Raw genomic sequence first — 24638 nt, forward strand, 5'->3', positions numbered from 1 at the left:
ATGAACAATGAATGCCAAATCCGAAATTATTAATAGACGAACGTTAAAGTTATCTCGGAAAAGTTTATTATTGACCATAAATGTATTTTTCCTTAAAAATTAAAACACATTGTCTAAAATCTCTGTCGGTAGCTTTTGCTTCTACGACTGACGACTCAAACAAGAAAATTCGGCATGGTGATTTCAGCTTTCTGGGACCTGCCAAGATATTTCTCTACACAAATCCCCTTTAGATCCTTTGTATAATTTGAAAGGACAGTTGAAGAAGTGAGAAAAAAATGGAAAAAAGTGCCAAAATTAAAAATTGGAGTCAACCAATACAAAGGGAAGGTGAACTTCTCCTCCGTAATGGTGCAAGAGATATTACTAGTACCCCTGGTAAATGCTGCTATACAACAGGCCTACCTAGGACTAACTTTAAACGCGCTTTACTCAAAACTTGAAATTGTCCACTTTCATCCCTTTGCTTCTCGCTGCCTTAATTTAAAAATCCAAGCCCGTGCCGTGTTTGGTGAACTGTCCGTAAAGTGTTAAACAACTTTTAGATGAACGTCAATATAGGAACTCACAAATCGTTGGAAAAACTTGTGTTGCACTTATCCTCAAAACTTCTTAAGAGTCAATTTCAGTATTCACTTAGAAATACGAAGCCAAAAGTGAGAGGGAATAAAATAGTTTGTGGTTCCTGTCACTGGGATAAAGGAGTTTCATTTGTTTTTACATCAGGCTCTTTCTTGTTTATCATGTACAAAGAATTCAAACACAAACATTCGTAAGATAATTGTTCCTCGATCATACCACTTTGTAAAAAAGGTATATTTTTTCTTTGTAGAGTTTGGTTCTATTGTAAAACTTGTCACGAAGACGTGAAGGATGACAAACAAATTAAGAAGTGCAAATGCAAAAATCGTAAGTACTATTTTCTGACATTCCGATCCAAAAATCTGAAAATTTTTCTGAAAAACTATAATTGGTTGTTTTAGTTAAAAATTACTTACGTATAGGGAACCGAATGTAGTTGATATATTTTTTATATTTTAATGTTTGTATTTTTTATTCTTAATTTTACGAGACATAATAAAAACTTCATGTAATGCTATTACTATTTTCCAATCAAATAATGATTTCAAAACCTTTACCGACACGATTATTTAAATAAAACACTTGTTTTTTAACTGTATCAACTGGGCCCAATGTGGGTCAAGTTAATACACAAATGAAGAAACTGCTGCTGACTTAACAAGCAACGAGATGCAGTTTTTATAAGTTGTTTCTAAAGAAGATTCTAATAAATTGTTTACAGTATTTATCCGAGTTAGGTGATAAATGTAAATCTAATTTACAGCTAATACAAGCACAAGTGTAGCGACCTTCTTCGAAAGTGCTTTGTACAGTTAGTTATCAAAATAATGGAAACACCTGTGGATAAAAGTGACATTTTTGAATGAGTTTCGTACGTAATAAAGAATAAAACTAGATATCTGTTTTTTTTATAAATAGAAATGTACATATTCTGGTAGTATATGCTGGATTAACTGAAGTTCTGAACCTCTTGGATTTTTTTCAAGCGCGTGAAATATCGGACCTCTCAAATTTTAAAAGAGGCCAAATTGTTGGAGCGCGTCTAGCTGAAGCAAGTGTAACTGAAAAATCTCAACTTTTTTATGTTTCTAGAGGTACAGTATCTAAAGTCATGACAGCATACACGCAGCGCGGAAGACAAGCTCGGCAAATGAAAATAGTGGACGGAAAGGGAAGCTTAGTAAAAGAAACCGACGGTATTGAAGAGGATTGTAACGTCTAAAAAGCGTACAATATCAGCAAAAATGACCAGAAAACTCAATCACCATCTGGATTCACCAATGTGAGTGATTACAGTTAGTAGGGCACCTTTTCAAACAGAACATTTATGGCAGAGTAGCGATTGCCAACACACTTGTCAGATTGTGTTTCCATTATTTTGATAACTACCTGTAGACATCTCAGGTAGTGATAGGGGAAGAATGGGTTTAGAGTGACTGTTTTCAGGTAATTTTACGAAACAAACGTTTCAGAAAGCACAGTTTTAGACCACCTTCGATGATGTTAGGAGGAAGTAGTTTTGAAACATTCCACCGGAAATGTTACGAAAGAAGTTTTCTAAAACACAGTTTTAGAAAACTTCTTTCAGCAGAAAAAGAAAAGAATAATTTCCGAGACCTCTTGGCTAAATCTCTATATTTTAGCTGTTTTAGATGAAAATGTTATGGCATCCTCTCCCACTCCCTTCAAGCTTATTAATCAGATATGTAGTAAGAGGTAAGTTAAAAAATCAACCACTCCCTCCTAGAAATTTTCTGGATCCGCCCTTGATCGTCTGTTTTGCAGCAAAACTCAAACTATTCACAACACCCTCAAGAAAAATCTGCAAAAGTAAGACAATTGAAACTACAACAAACGAAAGCATTAACTACTAGCAGTACCCGCACAGCGATGCCGGTGCTAAAAATTTAATGGAAGTCCGTTGAATAAAAAAAATTGACGTCCTCTCCCCCTTTGATGTGAAATGGTCGTTTTTCTTTGTATAAAGTGCGTTCACACCTTTTCAAAAAAAAAAAAAAAAAAAGAAAGGAAAAGAAAAGAAAACTATTTAAGTTTCTTTGGAATTTAAAACTTTTCGTCAAAATCATTAAATTAGATTTACAGTTGCTTTAAAACTCTATTTAGCGAGTGAAGCAGTTTTTACTGCAATTTAAAATATTTTGCCAAATAAACAAAAAAAAAAAAAAAAGACATCAAAAAAATATCTTTCAAATGTAAAAATAATTCCGCAGCTCTATTGTTTATCGCCAAACTTGCCCAGCAACCACGCTATCATACGCTTTGATACGCTATCATAATCCATCCGTCTAACGAAAAAAAAAAAAAAAAATCCCGTGGAACATTCAAAAATTATCGTCAGAAAAAAAGAAGAAAATTTCGTACATTTCACTCGGATAAAAACAAATCAAAAGTTTCTTTTCTTTCAAAACGAATCGCCAAAACAATGAATTACATTAACGGTTGCCTTAAAAAAAAATCCTAGACTGAACCTGTTCTGCGCCTAACGTGCCAAGCGAACACACTACCGGAACCCAGCCCTTTTGCGAGTGAAGCGGATGTTTTTTCTTTGGCAGTTTCGCCAAACAAACAAAAAGGTATAAAATCACATTAACAGTAGCTTTCAAATCTTTATATATTAAGAGCTGCGTTGCCCGGTCTACCTTGAGAGCAAAAATTGTGTCAAGTGACATATATTCAACAATTAATGAAAAGAATAACTTAATAACTCAAAGAATAACTTAAATAAAAGAAAAAAAAAACACCATGCAAAATTACCCTTCCAAACAATGACGACGGATATTAAAATACTTTTAAGAAATTAAAAAGCGAAAGATGAATTTTAAAAGCGTAACCATGGAAACATGAAATAAAATAAGTTTAAGAAATAATAAGGAAATAAACAATGGATTTCAAAAAGCGTAACCATGGAAACGCGAAAATAAAATGGTTGACAACCTGAATCAAAGTGACATATTTCGAAATTGATTTAAAAACGCTTGTAACTTTTTTTCCTTTGAAGGTAGAAGCTAATTTTTCGACCAAAGGTCGAGAGAGATCTGGAGTAAAAAATATCGTTTTTTCCAACGGTGTCAAAAAGAAAACTGTAGGACGATTCATTCACTTTTTATTGATAAATAAAATGAAGAAAGTTGTGCTAAAATTTTAGCTAAGCCTAAAAAAGAACGAGATAAAAACGCAAATTGCTCCCGTCGTAATGAGGTTAGAGCATTGAAACAAATTGCTTAGAACGCGGAAAATTCTACCCTTTTCAACGATATAAAATATTAATATGTGCAAGTAATTTTTCACCCCTTTAATAGCCAATAATAGGCAATTTACGTGAAATTTGGGCCAAAATTCGAATAAAAAAAGAACTAATTATCAGATTTTTTTCGAATTGTTACTCAGTAAGAAAGCACCTTTCATATGGTGAAAGAATTTTTCAAATACGTGCCGTGGTTCCGGAGATTACCTCGAACATATAAACACACAAAAATCCGCCCTCTCTCTTTATAATATTAGTAAAGATAAACCTTCGTAAAGTTAAATATCAAAATTAAAATTCTGGTAGCAAAAAACTTCTGTTGTGTTCGAGTGTTTTTGTTTTTAATCATACTTAATAATAAAGAAAATGCGTAGTTGTACAAAATCTCAACCATTTAAGCACTCTCAATTTATCCAAGAATTTTGGTTTATCCAAAACTACCAATGCCAATTATTTATCGGATAACAGAGAGGTTGTACTGCACACAGAAAACTGAGCTTCAAATCTGCAACAGCTTGACACAAGAGGAAATAACTTTTCATTCAACCACCATTTGTCTTCATAAATTACCGCCAACTCCACATAAGCAAAACGCAGTCGTTAAATGACAGTTCATTTAATCATTTCCCTAAATGGATGTTATCGAATCCCATAACGATATTTTTTGCCCGCCATTAGGAACTTGCTCATACATTTCAATAGATCTTGCCATTGATGAAGCACGTTGGAAAAGATTAGTTTTTATCCCTCGCAATCAATAATAGTACTACGGATACTACAAGCGTCTGCCTGTAATGCTTTGGACATGAAAATTGTTTTTTTATGAATACATTTTCTACTTATAACGTGTTACCGTGTTTTACCGGAAAATGAGACCCGGGCTTATATATAATTTTTGTTGGCTAAGAAACGCTACAACTTACTTTCAGGGGATGTACTTTTTTATGCAGAATAATGGATATGTTCTTGCTCAAGAACTACATTGAGGGGGGGGAGTAGTTCAAGAATCACATTTATTCTAGTTCAGTAATCATTGAAAAATGAACAAGGTCATTATCACAATCATGTCTTCGAGTGTGGATCCAAAGGGGTCATGATTTTTCTTAAAAGCTATCAAGTCTGCGTTTTGGGGACTTTAAAATTTTTGAAGTTACCGATAAGGGTTACAAATCCCGCAATCCCGATCCCGAATCCCGAGGAATCCCGCATGATATTTAGCGGGATTAGTCCCGCGGGATTTCCAATTCCGCAAAGATTTTCCATGCAAACGTTTCCCAATTTTTGCCGTCCATAAAAAGAATATTTTACAAGAATCACTAAAGTTTTAATCCCTTTCCTGTATTTCTACAACAAGAACAAGAAAAACTTTACGCCTCATATGATGAACAGTAGATTTACCATTCAAGATAACAATGAAAACAAAGTATATTTTTCTGAGAATGAGTTGGCACTCTCATTCGAGTTTTCAGTGTTCATTCGTTCAACAATTGGTAAAATACATAAAAATTATAAGCCTTTGCGAAAACCATCACTAAATATTTAAACCGTGAAAATTGGACTTTAAAAGAAATTAAGAAAGTGTGTTACAGAGTGCAAAATCTGCTGGAGTAGCCTGAATGCAATGCAGGAACAATTCTGTAAATTTGAGGAATGCGCTCGAAATCTTTAACTTACTAAAAGTGCACAACTTTTTTTCGAACAAGAAAGTAATGAAAAACTGACATTTTTTATTTATGCTCTCTGTAGAAAGTGTCTGAAGATATCTTTGTCACTGTGAAGCTAGTTATATAAATGTGGGTGGTTTCTTGCAAATTATGTTGGATGAATTAGCTGAGCAATCTTCAATATTCGGCGCGACTCTAAAAGAGGAGACAGAAATTTGGATGAAACACTAGATGACTCGCTTGACAGTGCAGTTTAAGCTGCTCAAGTTTTGTTTGTCTCTTAAAAGTGAGAGGTAAAATTAGCGAAATCATTCAAAACGTTTTACTGAGACATTCAGTGTTCACCCCCTGCTGTAACGAATCAAATGCACTGATGCAATGACCAACGTTAATGAAGCAACAGAGGCAAGTTAAATTAAATAAAGTAATACGCAAATCAAACTTCCGAAATTTGAAGTTCATGAGTAAAAACCCATATAACATGACACATCCATAAGAAAAGAAAAATTTATTTTATAAGGTGGTGAAGTTTATGGAAATCTTTTGCTATATGTCCATAATTATTTTATCTCAGTAAACCAACTGCAGTGGAGCTACCTAACGTGTTTTCATCCAGTCCATTATTCTTTGCGCAAAAATCTTTTCACAAAAAATAACGGGCCAAACGATAGTCACTAATTGAAAATTGACTATGTAGTTACTCTACAATTGATGTACGGAATTCGATATAATTACTGATTCGTGTAACAAAAACAGTCCTTCCTAAAAGCACATCTTTTTTATTTGAAACAAAAAATAATTAATTTTTTGAAGAATAAAGTCAATCCCGCGGGATTGGCTCCTTAGAATCCCGAAATCCCGCGGGATTGAGATTGCTGCGGGATTTGAAACCCTATTACCGATGTAGAGACTCGGAATCCTTGTTTATGCCCGAATTTTACTCTTACAATCACCTTCGATTTCTGTGGTCATACGTTAAAATTGATGATTCTCTTAACCAGAGGCGTAGCTAGACCCGACTTTCGGGGGGGGGGGGGTTACTTCTATATATATATATATATATATATATATATATATATATATATATATATATATATATATATATATATATATATATATATATATATATATATATATATATATATATATATATATATATATATATATACATACATACATTTTTTTAGTATTAAAAAAAATAAGAGGGAGGTGAATCTTACATACTTTGGAATGGGGTGCCCCAATTCCGATACTTGTCTCAAACAAAACAAAAGCAAAGATTTCTTTCTTTTTTTTTTTAATGTTCTGCAAAATTCAACTTTTTTTTCCTTTTCCCTCCATTTAATTTAATGTGAAATTTTCTAGCAACGTCTTGTCAAAACCAGTCTATCCAAATCAAGGTTAAATCACATATCTGATGAGCGTGTGCCGTTCATTTCAGTATGACTGCTTAAGTTAGAGGCTAACACACATCTACAAAAGCTGGCATCCCTGAAATCTAATAGATACTTCCATTTCCGCCTGTAAACTGCATGTTTGACTTTCAATGATTTTTTCTTTAATGTGAAATTCGAAATATACAGATTCGACTGTATGCAATATTCCCACTGCGCGGCTCATAAAATTAAACATATTTAACAATTTGCAAAATCTATGACAAAGAAAGGCTGCATATACGTGGATTTAACAAATCAATCTCATTTCTAAAGCAAAGTGTCAAATTTCACTCAATTATCAAAAAATTGTCGCAGCAGAGGGAGGCGTCTTTATGCTAGAGGGTCACACATGGAGCAGATTTTCAATGGCATTGGGGGGGGGGGGGGAGAAGCAGAGTGCATTTTTGACCTTTGCTACTCAAAAAAAAATAGTTTTGATTTTTTTTCTTTTTTTTTTCTTTCTCTTCTCTCTTCTTTTTATCTCTCTCTCTTTTTTTTTGAGACTAACTTTTCGGGGGGGGGGGGTTGTCCCCAAAACCCCCCTTAGCTATGCCCCTGCTCTAAACAACCAAAAACTGAATCCAATTTTGCATGGGTTTGTCCTCTGGAATTTAGTAAAACACGAAACGCTCGTTTGTGTCGGACTTATTTAAGAAATACTGAAATTTCTAATCAACCCCAAGTGCATCTGTTTGTTTCTTTTCAAATATGTAAATGGCTAATCGGAGATGCAACAAATATTGCTATCATCTGAGGTCGGTCATTTAGGAATAAAACACCCATGTTGTTTTTTATAAGTAAGGCGTTCGTCAAGCTGTCATGCCAAGCAATGAGGGATCAAGGGGGAGAGCTAGCTGGGGCTCTTGTCTCGAGAGGCATATAACCTACCTTTACTCAGCTAGGGATCCTGTAATAGTTTTAGGACTCCTGATTGGTCAGCTGACGCAAATGCGTCGGCCATCTTTATTTCCTCATTAAAGCATGAACAAACTTCGTTCCACAGAAGTTCTGAATTCACGTTTTTAACGTTTTTAATTCCATTTTCCCCTTCGAATTTATGTCGAGAAGAGCATATTCCGAAATGAAACTATAAATAGAGTATGTAAAACAAATTATAAAGGAGATGGATGAGTTTTTTATTCGTTAGCCAATCAGCAGTCTCCAAATTTTACATGGTCTTTAGCAAAGTAAAGCCTATTTATATGCGTCTAGGTGGCAACTGTAGAAAATCACCCTATTTTCGTGGGTTTTTTCGTTGAAAAAATTGAGCAAAGTAAAGGGAAAGGTTATGCTGTGGCGTCTTTTTTTGACAAGGTCTTACTTTCGAAGAAACACGTTACCTAGCTTGCTTTTGGAAATAATATCACAAAAAAATCTTGCTTTCAATTAGCATTTTTTTATTAAAAAATGATAATCATTGAAATGTTATAACCGATAGCTATCGTGGTTATAAAACTTTTTCAGCTGCCCGCAATCTTCTCAGTAAATCTGGCAGTCGTCAATGAATGTCATCATTACCATAGCGAAGATATCGGCGAAAAAGTGAATATTATTTTCAGTGAATGTTGACATTCTTGAGTTCTGATTTATCACAGCCGATTTATGCCACAGGGTAACGGAACCAGTAGCACACATGCGTAAGACATCGCTCTCAGGTTAACTCAATTTTCTGAGCCAATTTTCTTAATGTATTTAGACTTTCAAACTATTTTTTTCTCATTCAACTACATCTCATCAAACGTTTGGATGCTTTTGAATCCTCTGAATTAGTTTAATTCTACTTTTATTTGCTCAATTTCAAAAAATGTCTGACCCCCAGTAACAGACACCGAAAAATCTGATGATACCCAGAAACAGATAGGTTGAGGAAAGGATGAGTAGTGGAAAATAAATTTCTTTTTCTCTTCAAAATGTACTAAAGTTCTTTATTTTTAGAACTAAAGCCTTACTAAATTTAAATAAACATGAAACGCCGGCTGAAATCATGGTAGCTGTTCATAACCTTCCACCACTGCCTTGTAAATACGAACTGGCTTGTAAAATTCACTCTGATAACACTAGATGGTTGTACCGTATTCATGGGCCATAGCAATATCCGTTTTACCCGCCTAAAATTCTTATTATTGAAACCCAAACTTATAACTGTCTGCTACTGGATCGTTGTCTGTTACTGGTGCGTTACCCTATATATTAAATATTTTGAATGCCAGGGGTACAAATAACCTCATCCTAAACTATGGCCTGTATTAATGTTAGCATAACTTTCTACTTCAATAGGATACACACTTTACTCTTACATTTCAAACACTTTGCAGTAAGTTTTAAACACCATTACAAAGTAAACAGCCTCGAATTTCAACGGGGCATAAAGAAAGAAATAAAAAAAAAAAAAGCTGAAGAGTCTTTCCAAAGAACCCTTAATTGTTTTTACATTTTTTCTTGGCTTTTTCGCCTTTCGAGCATTAGCAATAAAATCTAAAATAAAACAAAAGTTTTTAGCTTCGAATGCTTTTTTTTCTCCTCCATTTTTTTTTTCTCTCCCGTTGGCACATGCGCAACAGAGGTCGTCTGTGGTTTAACCACCCCTAGCGATGCGATTTTTTTTAGCCACATCGATCTTCGATAGCGATTCCTGGGTCGTGTGTGTGGTTTGAAATAAAGAAAAGCCAACGTGAATGCGGAAACCATTTCTGCTGAGGATGGCAGTTCTTTTTTCCTCTTAGGTCCCCAGTGGTAAAAAGAAGTAATTGGAAGCTCCAAGACATTGATATCTTTCGTTTCAAGCTCTTAACTTTTTCTCTACACGAGTAATCAAAATTTTTTTGCGTTTCAGCAAAACAATAAATTTGGCTTTTAGATGATATTTTAATGAGGTCTTGAAATCTCTAATTTATTATTTCGTTTGTAGTCTTCCAGCGAAAAGTGTATATTTTCTCAATATACGTTATGTTATTAGTTGATGGACTAAGATCTAAATATTCAATACATTTACTCTTTTTTTCTCAACGCATAGTGAAAAATAAGAAATATACCGACCTAATTCATTATTATTATTATTATTATTTCTTTCTTTCTTTTTTTGAGCAATCACGATTGCTTATTGCTTTCATTTGACTGTTTTGATGTGCATCATTTTATTTTCCCACCAGCACCCTCTGCAGCACAACCGTCGACCGGCCGTCTCACTATACTGCTCCTGTAGCGAGCAAAGTCTCCAGGTTGCGTATCCTACACTTACACGCATACATACACGCACGTACACACACATACACACATACATACACCTACACAAATACACAAACACATACACACATGCACAAGCACATACACACTCAAACACATACACACACATACAGACACCTACACATACACACACACCTAAACACAACTACCCACACACTCATATTGTGCACACAGACACAAACACACATGCCTACACACATACACATACCCCTACACACAAACACACAACCCCCCCCCCCACACGCCTACATAGACACACACACTCGTGATTGCGAAAAACATAATTTGAATTCAAGATGTCAAAAATTCAAATTAATTTCTTTTTCTTTTCTTTTCTTTTTTTTGAGAAAGGGCACAGCTAATGTTCTAAAAGATTACAATACAAGATTTGATGTAATCATTTTTTTTTTTGAGAAAGAGCACAGTAAATGTTCTAAAATATTACAATACAAGGTTTGATGTAATTAATTAAAAAATATGAGACGCAACTGATTTTCTTGCTTGTAATACCCATTTGTTTACACTATCAAAACTAAAGGTTGCATTTGGCACCTTTTGGGGTGAACGCTTGTAACATCAGCGTCACCCAATAAAAGGCGTCGAAGTGGCACCTTTAACAAGGGGGGGGGGGAGAATTAGCCCCCTTAACCCAATGGGTGCTAAAGGTGGAAAGATGGAACCCTTAGAGAGAAAATGGTTTTCTTACTGTTTCCTATTGTTCACACTTATTATTGACTTTATCACATTGCTATATGATCAAGAAAAGAATGCAACGCCACTCAACTTTGGGTGTAGCAAGAATATGTCCACCAAAATGGAATCGTTCTTAAAGAAGACTAATGATTTGGTGTTCGTTTCAGTAGACCGTAATATCTGTCATGATGATTAATAACTCAATAAGACTATACTTTTGTGGGGTGATCTGTTTTTTTTTCATGCCTGGTCTGGCACATTATTAGCCATTCATAGTTCTTGGATTAAAAAAAAGGCCTCTAATATGAAAATAACTGCGTAAACTACGGTGGCCAAATATTTTGAAAAATAAACGGCAAATAAAAATTTAATAAAAAATTAAAATTTGAGCAAAAATTCAAATTAAGAAAATTTAGATTTATTACGGTTTTCTTCCTAAACAATTTGTGAAATCGCATATTGTAGCTTTCGGAGACACAAATGGACTTTTTGATCCCTTCTCGTACTTTCATTTGTGTGTGTGTGTGCATTGAAAATGTTTTAGTTCATGCGCGACGATATCTCCAATAAAATAAAAATATTAGCATTTACGTAAATAGGGGAATTTTTTTTTTTTAATTTTACTTAGACGTGCATAAAACTCACATTTAAAAGATAGAGCAGTAGTTTGTTTATTCAACTGAACTAACCAAACTTTTAAACAAGGGTTTAAAGGCAAGCATTTCTCGTTTCAGTCAGTAGAATTATTACAAGACACTATCCGTGAAAACCTTATTTTTCTGTTTGTTTTCTTTACTAATAATAAAGCTGAAAGTCTCTCAATCTGGATATCTCTCTGTCCAGATCTTTGTCTGTCAGGATCTCTGTGACGCGCATAGCGCCTAGACCGTTCGGCCGATTTTCATGAAATTTGGCACTAAGTTAGTTTGTAGCATGTGGGTGTGCACCTCGAAGCGATTTTTCGAAAATTCGATTTGTTCTTTTTCTATTCCAACTTTAATAACATTTTACCGAGCAAAATTTTCATAAGATGGACGAGTAAATTACCAAGTTATCATAACGTGGAATCGTAACATGGACGAGAAATTCATCATACATTATTTGTAAATATACAGGCGAACCAAAAGACCTTTTAATTTTCTACTACGGGCAAAGCCGTGTGGGTGCCACTAGTTCTAAATAAAATAATTGTGTTTGCGGATTCACTCTCCTACAACCTTTCATTTGAAGCCATATTAACAATATTCGTATGTTAATACATAAACACGTTATGGATGGCTGGTCAAAGCCAAATCTCTCCCCCAAAGAAGCAAATTCTTCAAACCGAACCTCTGCCCCAGGTGAAAATTCTGACTGCACTAGTGAAAAACGCTTAGCACAATATGCTGTTTCAGACGTTTTCTTGGTAAACTTTTGGATATGTTTTTCTCTTCCACATTCAAAAAATTCAGATTAAAATAAAAAAATGGGGTTTTTTTTGTGGACAAGGGTATACAGTTTACTCTTCTGCTAATCTTAATTTTCCTTGCTTTAGCTCCAGCCACATCCGTCGTTTTACCACGCAACGGGCATAGACAAAAAAGTCCAGGAAAATTGAATTCCAGCGGTTCTTTGAGCAGCGCAACCTCTAAAAAGTCCCGTCACAACAGGTGAGTTCATTTTCATTTGTTTTTTAAACTTTAGATTTACACTACATATCCTCATTCAATCGAAGTGGTAAAGTTACTTATTCTTCTGATTTAGTTCATTTTGAAAAATTAGCTAAGATTATAAAAAAAAAAAAGAAAAAAAGAGCATTAGAAACGTGATATATTTAGTATTTGCTCAGCAGTCATCAACTCCACCAATACTGTCAAAAATTAAATAAATAAATAAATAAAATAAAGAAAAAAGAAGCAAAACAACGCTGTGAAAATACAAAAAAAAATTAGAATATCGGTTAAAGGAATATTCCGCTTAATGAATTAAACTTTCAATGCACCAAACGTTAAGATTCGTTACTTTGATTCCGGAAAACGGAATATCCAGCTTTCAGAATAATTTTTCATGGCAAATTAACTATTCCATTAAAAGGGCTTGATTGGAAAATAAAGACACTCGTTTTCAAGTCACGAGAATGCAAAAAGGTGTGAAATTATGAATGTAGAGATTCAACAAAGCACAAAAGCCTTAGATCGTCTTCAAAAGACTCTGTTAAGAGCCTAGTGCAGAACTGACAATCTTGCGAAAGTCGAAATGGTTAACTGTAGCTCAAATGAATCAAATTGCAAATTACTGCAGACACGTGTTTCGGTGGTACAAGGAACACCTATTTCAATGCAAAGAGGTGTGAACTTTTGGATGAAAATCATCCAAAAGTTATCATCGTTTTCCTCGGATGACTTTTCATCCAAAAGCTCAACACTTCTTTGCATTGAAAAATGTGTTACTTCTTACATTGAAACACGTGTCAACAGTAATTTGCTTTTTTTTTGTGCGTCAAAACTTTGGTTAATTGATTCATTTAATTTTTAAGCACAAAGGTCTTCGAATAAGCTATAGTTAAATTCGTTATTAACTATAGCTTATTCAAAGACGAAACCGCAAGAAATCAATCATCCGTCGTTTTCTCATGACGCTGCTGCGGTTATTTATGAAAAATCCCGGAATAACCTTTTTTTTTTTTAAATCCAGGGATTTGCATAGTATGTACCGTGAAGTATCGATAGTATCAGTATATTTCACCATGAAAGACCAAAATTGGAAAGTGTCGGTTTTCACGGATGATTAACCGGAAATAATTGGTCTTTCACCGATGTCTTTGGTATGTGAATGTTGATACTTACCGGCTATTGTCGACATTTACGGGATTTATAACTTTTAGTAATACATGCACCCACAGTAAAGGTTAACTAAGGTGTCATGAGAAATTTCTAATTCTTTCAAAATGTGCCTCGAATCGGAAAGTTTAAGAGCCTCTGTTTTAATCAATCCTCGTATCGAACCAAGATTGTTCAGGAAATTTAACAATGCTTCGTTATCTGTGAAAAATGCTAGAACTTTGCATAATCGTTGCTTCCCAACTGTCTTTAAAATTGCTCTGAAAGTTTACGGCTCCTTTAAATGTAGCCATTTAAAAGGCTTTATGTTTCTACATATTTTTTAAATTTTGATAGAGAATTTAAATAGATACTGACATCTTTTATGTACTAATAACAACTGTGAAGATTTTCAACATCTGATTACGATGTGTGGCTATCACTCTGCACAAGCTACGAGTGACTGACACTCATTGCAATCAAATCAATCCATTAAAATGATTTTACATTGTTTTAAAAGTTCATGTTATCCTTTATTATTACTATTTAATCTACCGTCTAGGGCGGTGACACAATAATCTACTGTTTGATTCTATCCAAAGACATTACAATTTATTCATTTCCTACTCCAGGCCATCAGGAGCACGGCTGGGCAGCCTGGAGTTGGGACCTGGAGGTGACTTTGATTTCGAAAGGACAGAGATGAAATATGACTCGACAGGAATGTTCCATTGGTGCCCTGCTCGAGCCATTGAGGAATGCATACTGGTAATTAATCGCTCTTAGTTAAAACCATTTCACAAATTATGTTGACAATCCCTTTTAGTGTGAAGTAATATAGTGTAGATGACTAAGCAAATATATAAAGGGCTTTAAAACGTAAGATTAGCACATTCAGGTATGAAACTGAGTTAACCACAAACCTTAAAGAACCAAACACCGCATGCAAGCGCGGCCGACGTTGTGACAAATTGAATGTATACCTGTTAGGATAGATCACAAAAGCCAGACTTTCGTTCGAACTCAAAAGGCTATTCGAGAGCGGATTAAAGATTTCTTATTTGTTGAAGATAACTTCTACTGGTGGTTTGGTTGTCAGACCGGGAATCAAAATGTCTGGTAAATACTTGCTTCAAAAGATAAATCGTTAGTTACTAGAGTTAGCGACAAGTGATTCGGCAACTCATTAATGCCAATGCCATACCGGATTGGTTAAATATGAATGATTTTATCATATGATCCAGAACTTGTTGACCGTTCGGTTAGCTGAAATACATCGCTGCTGCCATATTTATATTTTTAAAGGTCAATGGGGAAAATAATATGCTTTCAGACTATAATAACTATGTATTGACAAAATATACATAGTTATTATAGTCTATATCTTAATCAAATCGAAAGGACGCTATAAACTGATGCAAAGAGGTGATATACTTTCAGCCTTTCAGGTTTTTTTCTTTTGTTATTACACAGGATCGGCAACAAGCGGCAATGACGGTGCTAAACGGTCATGTGGTGCTGTGTCTTTTTGCCGACAAAGATTCGCCGTTGATTGGTCTGCGAAATCTGGTAATGCCCCTTCGCGCCTCCCACTTCCACTATCACGAATTGAAACACGTGGTGGTGGTGGGAAACGTTGATTACCTACGCAGAGAGTGGAAGATGCTTCAGAACCTGCCCAAGATTGCCGTCCTGAGCGTGAGTGTCACATTCTATAAAACCTTGTTTCATGTATGCATCAAGAAATATACTCTCTAGCTATGATTTTAGACATTCCTTTATGAAAAGTGTAAATTAATTAATGTACAAGACAGCTTATAATGAAATGATTTCAGTTCTCTTAATTTCTTTTCAAAATATTCCAATAGTCTTTGTAATACTTTATTAATTTTTAGACTTCCAACTGGGGATTGTTTCCTGCTGAGTGAATTTTTATTTCAGTGCATTGAACAATTTTCGCCCTAAGACTCACTCCCTACAGATAGCAACTCACTCTGCAGTAGTTGATGGCTAATTATTATAGCACACCAAACAATCCGAGGTTATAGCCATTAATTACAGACGGATCCTCTTACAAGCCATATTCGAGGTTGTTTCTATTGTCAAGTCCATAGGCAACACGATGAAAAGAGGGGATATCATGGACTCGAGAACTACGTGCTTGCCATGGACTGCCTGCTTACCACGCAATTTCAGCCTAAGCTCCCCGGTTTGTGAGTCACCATCTCTAAGCACCTTCATATGCATAAAGAACTTTGTAACCAATGACAGATCTAACGTACACCAACTGCCTTATAGGTTGGATTTTGGGTTCAGCCAGAGCTCGCAACCCTCTTTCTTATGCCCAACTTTTATCACAGTGGGCAACTGAGTTCCTCCCCGTTTGATATGAGTCACTTATTTCAAATCAGAAATGAATTCAGGCCCAATTGTCTCTTCAAAAAGTGGTTGTCATCACCGGCGCGATGACAATCAGTTTTTGCAGACATAAAAAAAGTAGCTGTATAAACGATAAAGTTACTATTACGATATAGTTACTGTTTCATGTGCAATGAAGACTCACTTGCGTGTCATCTCTTTCTTGTTGAGCATTGAGTTGCATACAGGTTTTTCAAAACCTTGTTGCACATTGATTGTAAGCTTTAACAACAGACAGTTTAAAAAGCAGCTGTTTGTGCACTGTGTGCCTGTGCCCCTAAAAATATCAAGTTTTTCTGGTTTCTTGCTCATTACCAAGTAAATATGATAGCAATGCAGCCAGTAAGCATTGTTTTCCATTTTACAATTGAAAACGTTGCAAATATTCATCAAAGTTACGCACAAGAAAAATTATCAGAATGCCAGTACAAGTAGTTAGATGAGTCTAAAGAACTAGGCAAGTAAGGAGAGAATTCGGTAATACATCTGAATGAGTGAAGAACTTGGCGATGCAATTTCAAAGATATTCGAACATGAATTGCACATGACAAATCATTTGGTGTGTTGTGGGATCTGTAACTATGAAGAAAAAAATGATGTGAGGTTTTAGAGAAACAAATCAATAGACTTTCATTTTGCATTTCATTTGGAGACATTTATTTTGCTAAATGTAATTGTTATGGCTCGTCGTACGAATCACACAGTGCTTTAAGACTTTCGTCCTTTGCTAATTTTGACATTTTCCGGTCTTACCAATTTATTCATTGAAGAAACACCATGAAAAAAAATCTTGAGTAATATAATTCACTAATTGATTAAATGCTCTTAGAAACACTTAAGCATAGCTCTGATTTCTGACTAAATAACTAAGAAATGATCTCACTCACACAGTCCAACGTGTGACGGCATCTATTCATTTTGCGTGCTTTTTAGCCTACTTTCCCAGTAAAAGTCAGAAAAAGAAGAAAAAAGCATGAAAGAAGGCTTAATGCATCTTAAAAATATCGTGAAAAACAAAAAAAAGTCAAAAATAAATAAAATAATTAAATAAATATTGAAAAATTAAAAATTGGAAAGTAGGGTATTGAGATGGGGAAAAATGTCTGTCGGTCTGTCTGTCTGTCCCCCTCTAATAACTTTTGAATGAATAGTCCGATTCGAACAAACTTTTTTTTGTTCGAAAGATCTCGGCGAGGACACCTCATTCCCATATTTCACTTTTTTATTTGAACTATTTTTTGTTCAATTTTGAACAGTTCAAAAAAACTTAACATTAGCGCCTACGGGGAAATTCAAAGCAATTCCGAACTGTGAGGCGAATTTGCTTCAAACAAACTTTGTAGGAAAAAGCTTTTGATAAAAAACTTGTATATAAGATATCTTTTTGATTTGAACAATTTTCCGTTCAATTTTGAACAGTTCAAATCCCTTAACATTAGCGCCTACGGGGAAACTGAAAGTCAATGTAGATTCCGTACTTGAAGGCGGATTTACTTCAAACAAACTTTGTTGGAAATAGCTCTTGACGACCTACTCCCGACTCCGACTCCGAGAATTTAGGGGGACCTGACACCGACTCTGACTCCTGTTCCCGACAATTAATCGGACTCCGATTCCCCGACTTCGACTCTGACTTCGTAGCTTTGGCAAACATTTATACACGGAGGACAAATGACTGACTCCGATTCTTGGATATTCGACTCCGACTCTTTTATCCCAAAATGAGATTGACTCCGACTCCGACTCCGCTGCTGTGGTTTTAACTGTGAAATAATTATTGTTGATATGATTTGTTTTTATTTTCACGCTAAAGTTTTAATTTAGGTATTTAGTTTTCGGTGAATAAACTCGAAAAATATGCGCAGACGATTTTTTTTTTTGACAATGAAAATTATTTCTTTAAGTTGACATTTTATTGTTTTTTTTTTATTTTGGTAAGTGCATTAATTCGTTTAAAAATTATTTTCGGCAACAGGGGAAAAAGAAACGATTTTTTTTTTATATGATGTATTTATTTTAATGAACTTATTATTATTTTTTCGTTTTGAAAGCTGTTAAAAAAATTTTTTAATGGAAAGAAGTGTATTAGCTGCTTTGTTTAAAAGGTGCTGCTATTTTATTTGTTCGTTTTTTTGAAGAAAAGTAAGGAATATTTTATTCCTAGAAATCAGCTTAAAATAAAAAAAAAAATATGTTTGAAAAAATTTGCGATTTTAGCTATTTTTGAGAATATTGATCAGGTACTAGAAAGTAGTATGGGTATACGGGAAAGTAGGCTCGTCTAGTTCTAGACGGAACTTCTTGTTCGATATTTCGGTTCATAGTGGTCAATTTAGTTCAGAGCACACAAGTCTTCGGTTTTGTATGACAGAAATGGAAATAAGATTCTCATTGCTGACTTTTTGGATTGTTGATTTGGGATTGATTTTTTAGCATTAGCTGGTTTTAGTAAGATATTCTAAATACCGCAATAGCAAAAGAAAGTTTAAATCTGGTTCGGAAGAAATTCTATAATACAACAGGAGAAAGCTGGTACTACATTAATTGTTGTTCTTATTTCCCAACAGGGCAGTCCCTTGAGTCGTGCCGATCTGCGTGCCGTGAACATCAACCTTTGCGATATGTGCGTCATTCTCTCGGCCAAGATTCCCAGCTCGGAGGACCCGACGTTGGCCGACAAGGAGGCCATTTTGGCCTCACTGAACATTAAGGCCATGACTTTCGATGATACCATTGGAGTCCTTACGCATGCGGGCCCTGGAAGCGCACACTGTGAGTTTACGCATGTCTCTCCGCAATTACTTCTTATACGTATTGCGCATTTTTTTTTTGCATATACTCACAATTCAATCATAAATATGAATATGTCACATAAGTGATTTTTTTTTCTGATGTTCTCATGCAAACTTAACATAATTTGTGCAAACGACAGTTATGTACTCAAATATTGTACAATATATAAATTCTCATGTATGTGTCTCATTTTAGTCGATGTTTGCCACGTTGTAACTGCTGTAGAGTCACGTATATCCGCCATTCCATGTTATTCAGCATACCAGCAGCAACTAACTTTTTTAATAACTAATTAATCCGGAACAAATTCCTAAAAAAAAAAATAGTTCTTATTAAATGAATTAATGTAATCATAAATCTAAAAGATCTGCACGTGCACGGGACACTATCGTGGCACAAGCAATTGTGAGGTCATGAACTAAGCTGTTGGGATAAAGGAAAAACCTTGGATAGCAAACTGGGTGGAACCCAGAAAAATATTTTGCTCTTAGTGCAGCGTACGTAAGGATGATTTTTTGGTTGAAGCTAAAAAGTAGCTTTTAGTAGATAACCGGTATGATATTTCCGACTAAGAAATTGTGAAAACTTGTTAAAGGTGGTGATACTCAAGATGTAGAAGAACCGGGTAGAAAACTAGAAAAACTTGGTATCAAAGAAGCGAGATGTGTCAGGAAGCCAGATGAAGATCACTATTCTTTTTCTTTTTTTTGCTCATCCTGCGCTCTCTAATTTAAAATTTTTGTATGTAAATCAATGGCATTAAATTAGTTCGCAAGTTTATTTTTTTTAATTCTTTCTTCATAAACATAACCCTCCGTATTATCCGCCAGTTTAGCTTAGCTGCCTTTCTGCCTCCTGTTTATGGTAGATATCCAACACTCTACTGTACTTAGTGGTCTCACCCCGTGATAGTCCAGTCTGAGACGGTCTTTTTTACTACTCAGGTCCAAGAGAAGTAGGATAAAAAAAAAGAAGTCTAATAAGTAACTCTTAAATATTTTTTCAGCTAAAAATCTATTTGGAGCACTATCTCTGGTTTCTTCTTAATTTTCTGATAGCAGTAACTATTCTCATAGAGGAACAGCTGATATACAAAAGGTTATTTTTCGACTAACGTATTTTATCTAACGGACAGCACTTTAGCATCAAAATCGCGCTGCTTTCTTTAAATATAAGGTAATACTGTTTTGCAAGGTAATTTCATGTATCTGCCTGATTAACAACAATTGTTTCTTTCTTTGCAGACGATCCCGGACGTGACGGTGGACTCGCCTCTCCACTGGGGAGTCCCATAGTGCTGCAACGTAGGGGATCGGTCTATGGGACCAATGTGCCACTGATCACCGAACTCGGTAGGCATCATTTTTTTCTACCTCTTCTCTCATAGCTTAGAATTGACGAAACCTCTATGCTTAGCTTAAGATATATCCGATATCTAACAGCAATGAGGTGACAATAAAAATGTTCACAAATGTTGAAATGTGAAACTTGCGACCAATGAATGTTATACTGATTAACATGCCGAATTCGATAGTCTATTCGCTTGCACTCGGACGTTTCATCAGTTTGTTTGCAAGGGTATCTGTTTCGCAGGCTGTTTTCAATAAAATATTCAGTTTTCTCCAAAAATAATCGTAAAGTTCCTTAAAATAAATAAAGCTTGTCTAGACATAAAAAGATTTTTGTTTTATCTCATGAATCAATAGAAGTTTTGAAATTATCAGGTTTTGAATTGATTTGGTACGTCAGCATAAGCATTAGGCGATACTTTAAATTTTCACCTGAACCATTTTGTATTCATCATGTGCAGATCTGTTATTGGCACTTTAGTTGTAATCCAAACAACCGACCATCTAGATCACTAATGGTTGTCCGAAAAAGCAGTCGGAAAAGTGCCTCTAAAGATCTCTGATCTTTTTCTGTAAATGGGGTTTAACTCTATAAAACATGATCGAAAAAGTGGTGCTCTCCCTGATTATGATCCACTGAGGGAGCATTTTTTTTTTCTTCGGAACATTGATCTTCACCTTACTAAATAACAGGAATATTATTTAACCTGGGAAAGATTAATAATATTAATGTCTTTCCACTCAAACCATTGGTGCGGAAACATTCAGTCACTAGGAGGCAGCATATGAGCTTTATTACTGATATAGGACAGTGGTAAAAGTTTCCTTTGATGCCTAATCGAATATGTTGCCTCTTTCTTTTTAATGCGAACATTTGTCCGTGTTTTGGTTCTACTGACAGAACTTGATATAAATTATTTATGGTAACAATTATCGCATAAAATGGTGTAAATGTATTTAAATTTCGACAAAATTGTTTTCACCATTTTCATGGTTAAACTATTTCGGTTAATCTAATGCTTATCCAAAGTCTTGAGTTAGAAAACCAGGAATCACTTTTGTACAATCTCAACTCTGTGATTCCTTAGAGAGGGCATTCTGTATGACACCGACTTCTGGAAGTGGAGTCATTGCTGAATTAGGTAGTTGATTTTTAAGTGTTAGTGATAACTGGTTTCTGTAAGATATTCTAACAACCGAAAGAACGAAAGATAAAATTTATTACGGTTCTTTTATGGAACCTACACTCGTTGGGACATCTAAATGGTAAATGATCATTCAGACATTATTATATACTAGACTTAATTTTTTAATTTCTACAATTACTATACACATAATACTATATACAAGACAGAGTGAGTCGCCAATGTGCACATCTCCGGAATCCGTTTTGATCTGCTCTGTTCTGAGAGGATGTTTTCCCCAGTGACGTCAGTATCTCTGACGTCACTACAATTACGATATCGGAGTTTGATGAGTTCGATGCTCATAAAATCTGGTTCAGAAAAAAATCTACAACAATCGGGGGGGGGGAGAGAAAGTTAGCACTAGAGTAATTGCTTCTTGTTTGTTTCTTAAGCTGTTTCCTTCCTTTCCAGTGAACGACACGAACGTCCAGTTTCTGGACCAGGACGACGACGACGATCCTGACACCGAGCTCTACCTGACGCAGCCTTTTGCCTGCGGAACTGCCTTCGCCGTCTCCGTCCTCGACTCACTCATGAGCACGGTCAGTACACGTTTCTACTAAGGCCTCTATATAAATACAGTAAAACCTCGTTAAGTCGTCACTCAAGGGACCAAAAATTTTTGACCACTTATGCGGAGTGACTACTTATGTGGAGTGGGAAATTAAGGAAGAAAAAAAAAGCCTTACAAATATTCATGAATAGTAGTAGAATTCTGTGAGAAAAACAATAGCTTATGTAATCAATGTTTATAAATTAGTGGAAATTTTTAAAAAGGGGGGAAATACTAATGGTAGTTACTTTGTTTTATTTTCTCTTACTTATACATTACTTAATAACAACAACTTATTTTAATGTAGTTACGGTACATTAATACAATCCTTCAATGTTGACTGATGAAGTTGTTGCCTACGGAAAAGAACTATCTCTTCTAACATACATCAAGCTTTAAATTTTGTGTTTGTTGTTCCTTGTGAACGGATGTTATATACTGACCAATTTTCTCCAGGTATTAGATTTTGTCTGTCTTTCTGGAAGGAGTTAGATTCATATTCTCGGCACTTGGCAGAGTCACAGCAAGAAGTATGCTTTGAATGACCAGAACCGAGGATCGAGATTTCAAGGAAAAATGAATATCAAACAACCTTTCAACTAAGTCCGACACAATTTTCTAAGATCCGCTAGGGAAAAGGAATTTTAGAAAACAATTTTTGAGTGACTAGTTAAAAGGGTAAAATTAAATTTGGTGACCAGTAAAGGAGGATCATTTTACATTACTGCGAATGAGACCTTGTCGGGACCAAGGAAAAACGACCACTTAAACGGAGTGACCACTTAAACGGTCGACTACTTATTGAGGTTTCACTGTACATACTATTTGACCGCGGATTGTATGAATTGGCAAACGTTCAGTCAAGACGAGTCTACGAATGAGGGGGAGAAATAAAAATTTAATGTGCGTGTTCCGCTCATTTGAATGCAACTCAGCTTACTTTAGAGACTTACAAACATCTGCAAACACTGACGTCCCAAAAAACAAATAGATGCTCCCATTTTCACCTGTAAACCGGAGGTTTTCCTTTTTTTATACAATCCTTGGTCAGACAGTGCGAGTCGACGCATTAGTTTAAGATCAGCCATTTTGGATTTGAGCGCGAGTTTGAATGGTTGTCTTTTCTGGTAAGTTGTCGCCATTTTTCACCGCGGTCAATTATTTGCGGCACGTGAATTGTTTATTAAACAAAATATCACTTTTAGCCAATTTGGCAAAACAAGAAACTTTGCTCTGGTAACCCTAGCTCCGCAACATTGAAAAATCCGATCCAAAACGGCTAAACTTAAGCTGATGCGACGGCCTACTGATATAGCGGCTCTAGTTTCTACTAAAGCCCTGAATCGTGGAGTAAGTAGCAACATGTCCGCCATCTTGGGGCTAAATGATGCTTCCTTTTTATGTCTGCCCTATAGTGAAGGTGCGTGTTTTGCTTATTGATAGTGGTCTCTTTTTAACTCCATATTTATCCATGTTCCAGAGGCACCCCAATCATGAATATAAACACTCTACTTCATTATAGCAGACATAGGAGGAAAGCAGCATTTAGCTCCAAGATGGAAGGACGTGTCGCTACTTATTCTACAATCTAGGGCTTTAGGTTCTGGAGATTATGCAGAGTCAAAAACATTTTATTGAGGTAAAACTTATACGAGGACTTTGACATTCTAATTTACTAAAGTTTTGCGTGATAAAAAGTCGCAAAAGCAATTTTCTCGCTTTCTTTCTTTCTCGTTGTCCTTGGTTGCATGTACTGCGTTCAGGTGGCGTGGCAATCACCGAGTACAGCTGATAGTTATCAGAAGAGCGTCCGTTGAAACACGTGTACATAACAAATGCAATTCGAATATTGTTTAGTGTTCTCGTTGTTTATTACCTACTTTCTTCAACAAAATATACAATCCTATTTTGAGTACCATACCTAAGTCAGGCACAGAAGAAACAAGAGCGTGGTATGAAAGAAAACGTGCGAGTGAAGTGAGAGTTCAGAATGTCGTCATGAACAATGTTGGGGAGTGCTTGAGTACCGCAGCACCCCCGGAGTTTCCCGTGAAAAAGCTTTTATGATCTCTCATGATATGTTTTTCAAAAGTTTACAATTCTTTTTTATATGGAGTGATTATAGTATATTACAAATAATAATAATAATGATAATAGTAATAATTTTATGAAATTATTTTAGACTTACTTCAATGCAAATGCTCTGACACTTATTCGTTCGCTGATAACGGGTGGAGCCACGCCCGAACTGGAGCTTATCCTGGCGGAAGGTGCGGGACTACGAGGGGGATACTCCACCCCCGAATCCTTGGCAAACAGGGATCGATGTCGAGTGGGACAGATATCCCTAGCCGACGGACCCCTAGCACACTATGGCGTAAGTAATATCACATCTGAAAAGCGTACAAAAGTTGTCACTTCATTAGTCAATGAAAATGGCTTTGAAAAAAGTGCCAAAGAATCTAATGGGGTCGTTTCCAAAATTTTAAAAGTATTTGTTTCTGAAAGAGCATGCTTAAAAACATAGGATCTGACCATTTTTAAAATTATGTGAATAAGTTTAATAAAAAAAAAAAAACTAATCGGGGCGATTTCATTGTTTACGCTTCTGCCGATGACATCACAAATGATGAAATGCCATTCAGTGTTGCCATTCA

The 24638-nt window shown here is 35.4% G+C and overlaps 1 protein-coding gene across 1 annotated transcript in view; it reads left to right on the plus strand.

Annotated features, from left to right (window-relative positions):
- LOC129216255 (calcium-activated potassium channel slowpoke-like) overlaps window positions 1-24638 on the plus strand; it is a 157425-nt gene that overhangs the window by 126512 nt on the left and 6275 nt on the right. Inside the window, exons 15-22 of the mRNA XM_054850453.1 lie at window positions 833-909; window positions 12418-12532; window positions 14314-14449; window positions 15155-15379; window positions 18667-18871; window positions 20137-20244; window positions 21840-21970; window positions 24164-24358. Coding sequence (XP_054706428.1) covers window positions 833-909; window positions 12418-12532; window positions 14314-14449; window positions 15155-15379; window positions 18667-18871; window positions 20137-20244; window positions 21840-21970; window positions 24164-24358 — 1192 coding nt within the window. The remainder of the gene's footprint in view (window positions 1-832; window positions 910-12417; window positions 12533-14313; window positions 14450-15154; window positions 15380-18666; window positions 18872-20136; window positions 20245-21839; window positions 21971-24163; window positions 24359-24638) is intronic.

Source organism: Uloborus diversus, chromosome 2, assembly GCF_026930045.1.
Source record: "Uloborus diversus isolate 005 chromosome 2, Udiv.v.3.1, whole genome shotgun sequence".
Taxonomy (NCBI): domain Eukaryota; kingdom Metazoa; phylum Arthropoda; class Arachnida; order Araneae; family Uloboridae; genus Uloborus; species Uloborus diversus.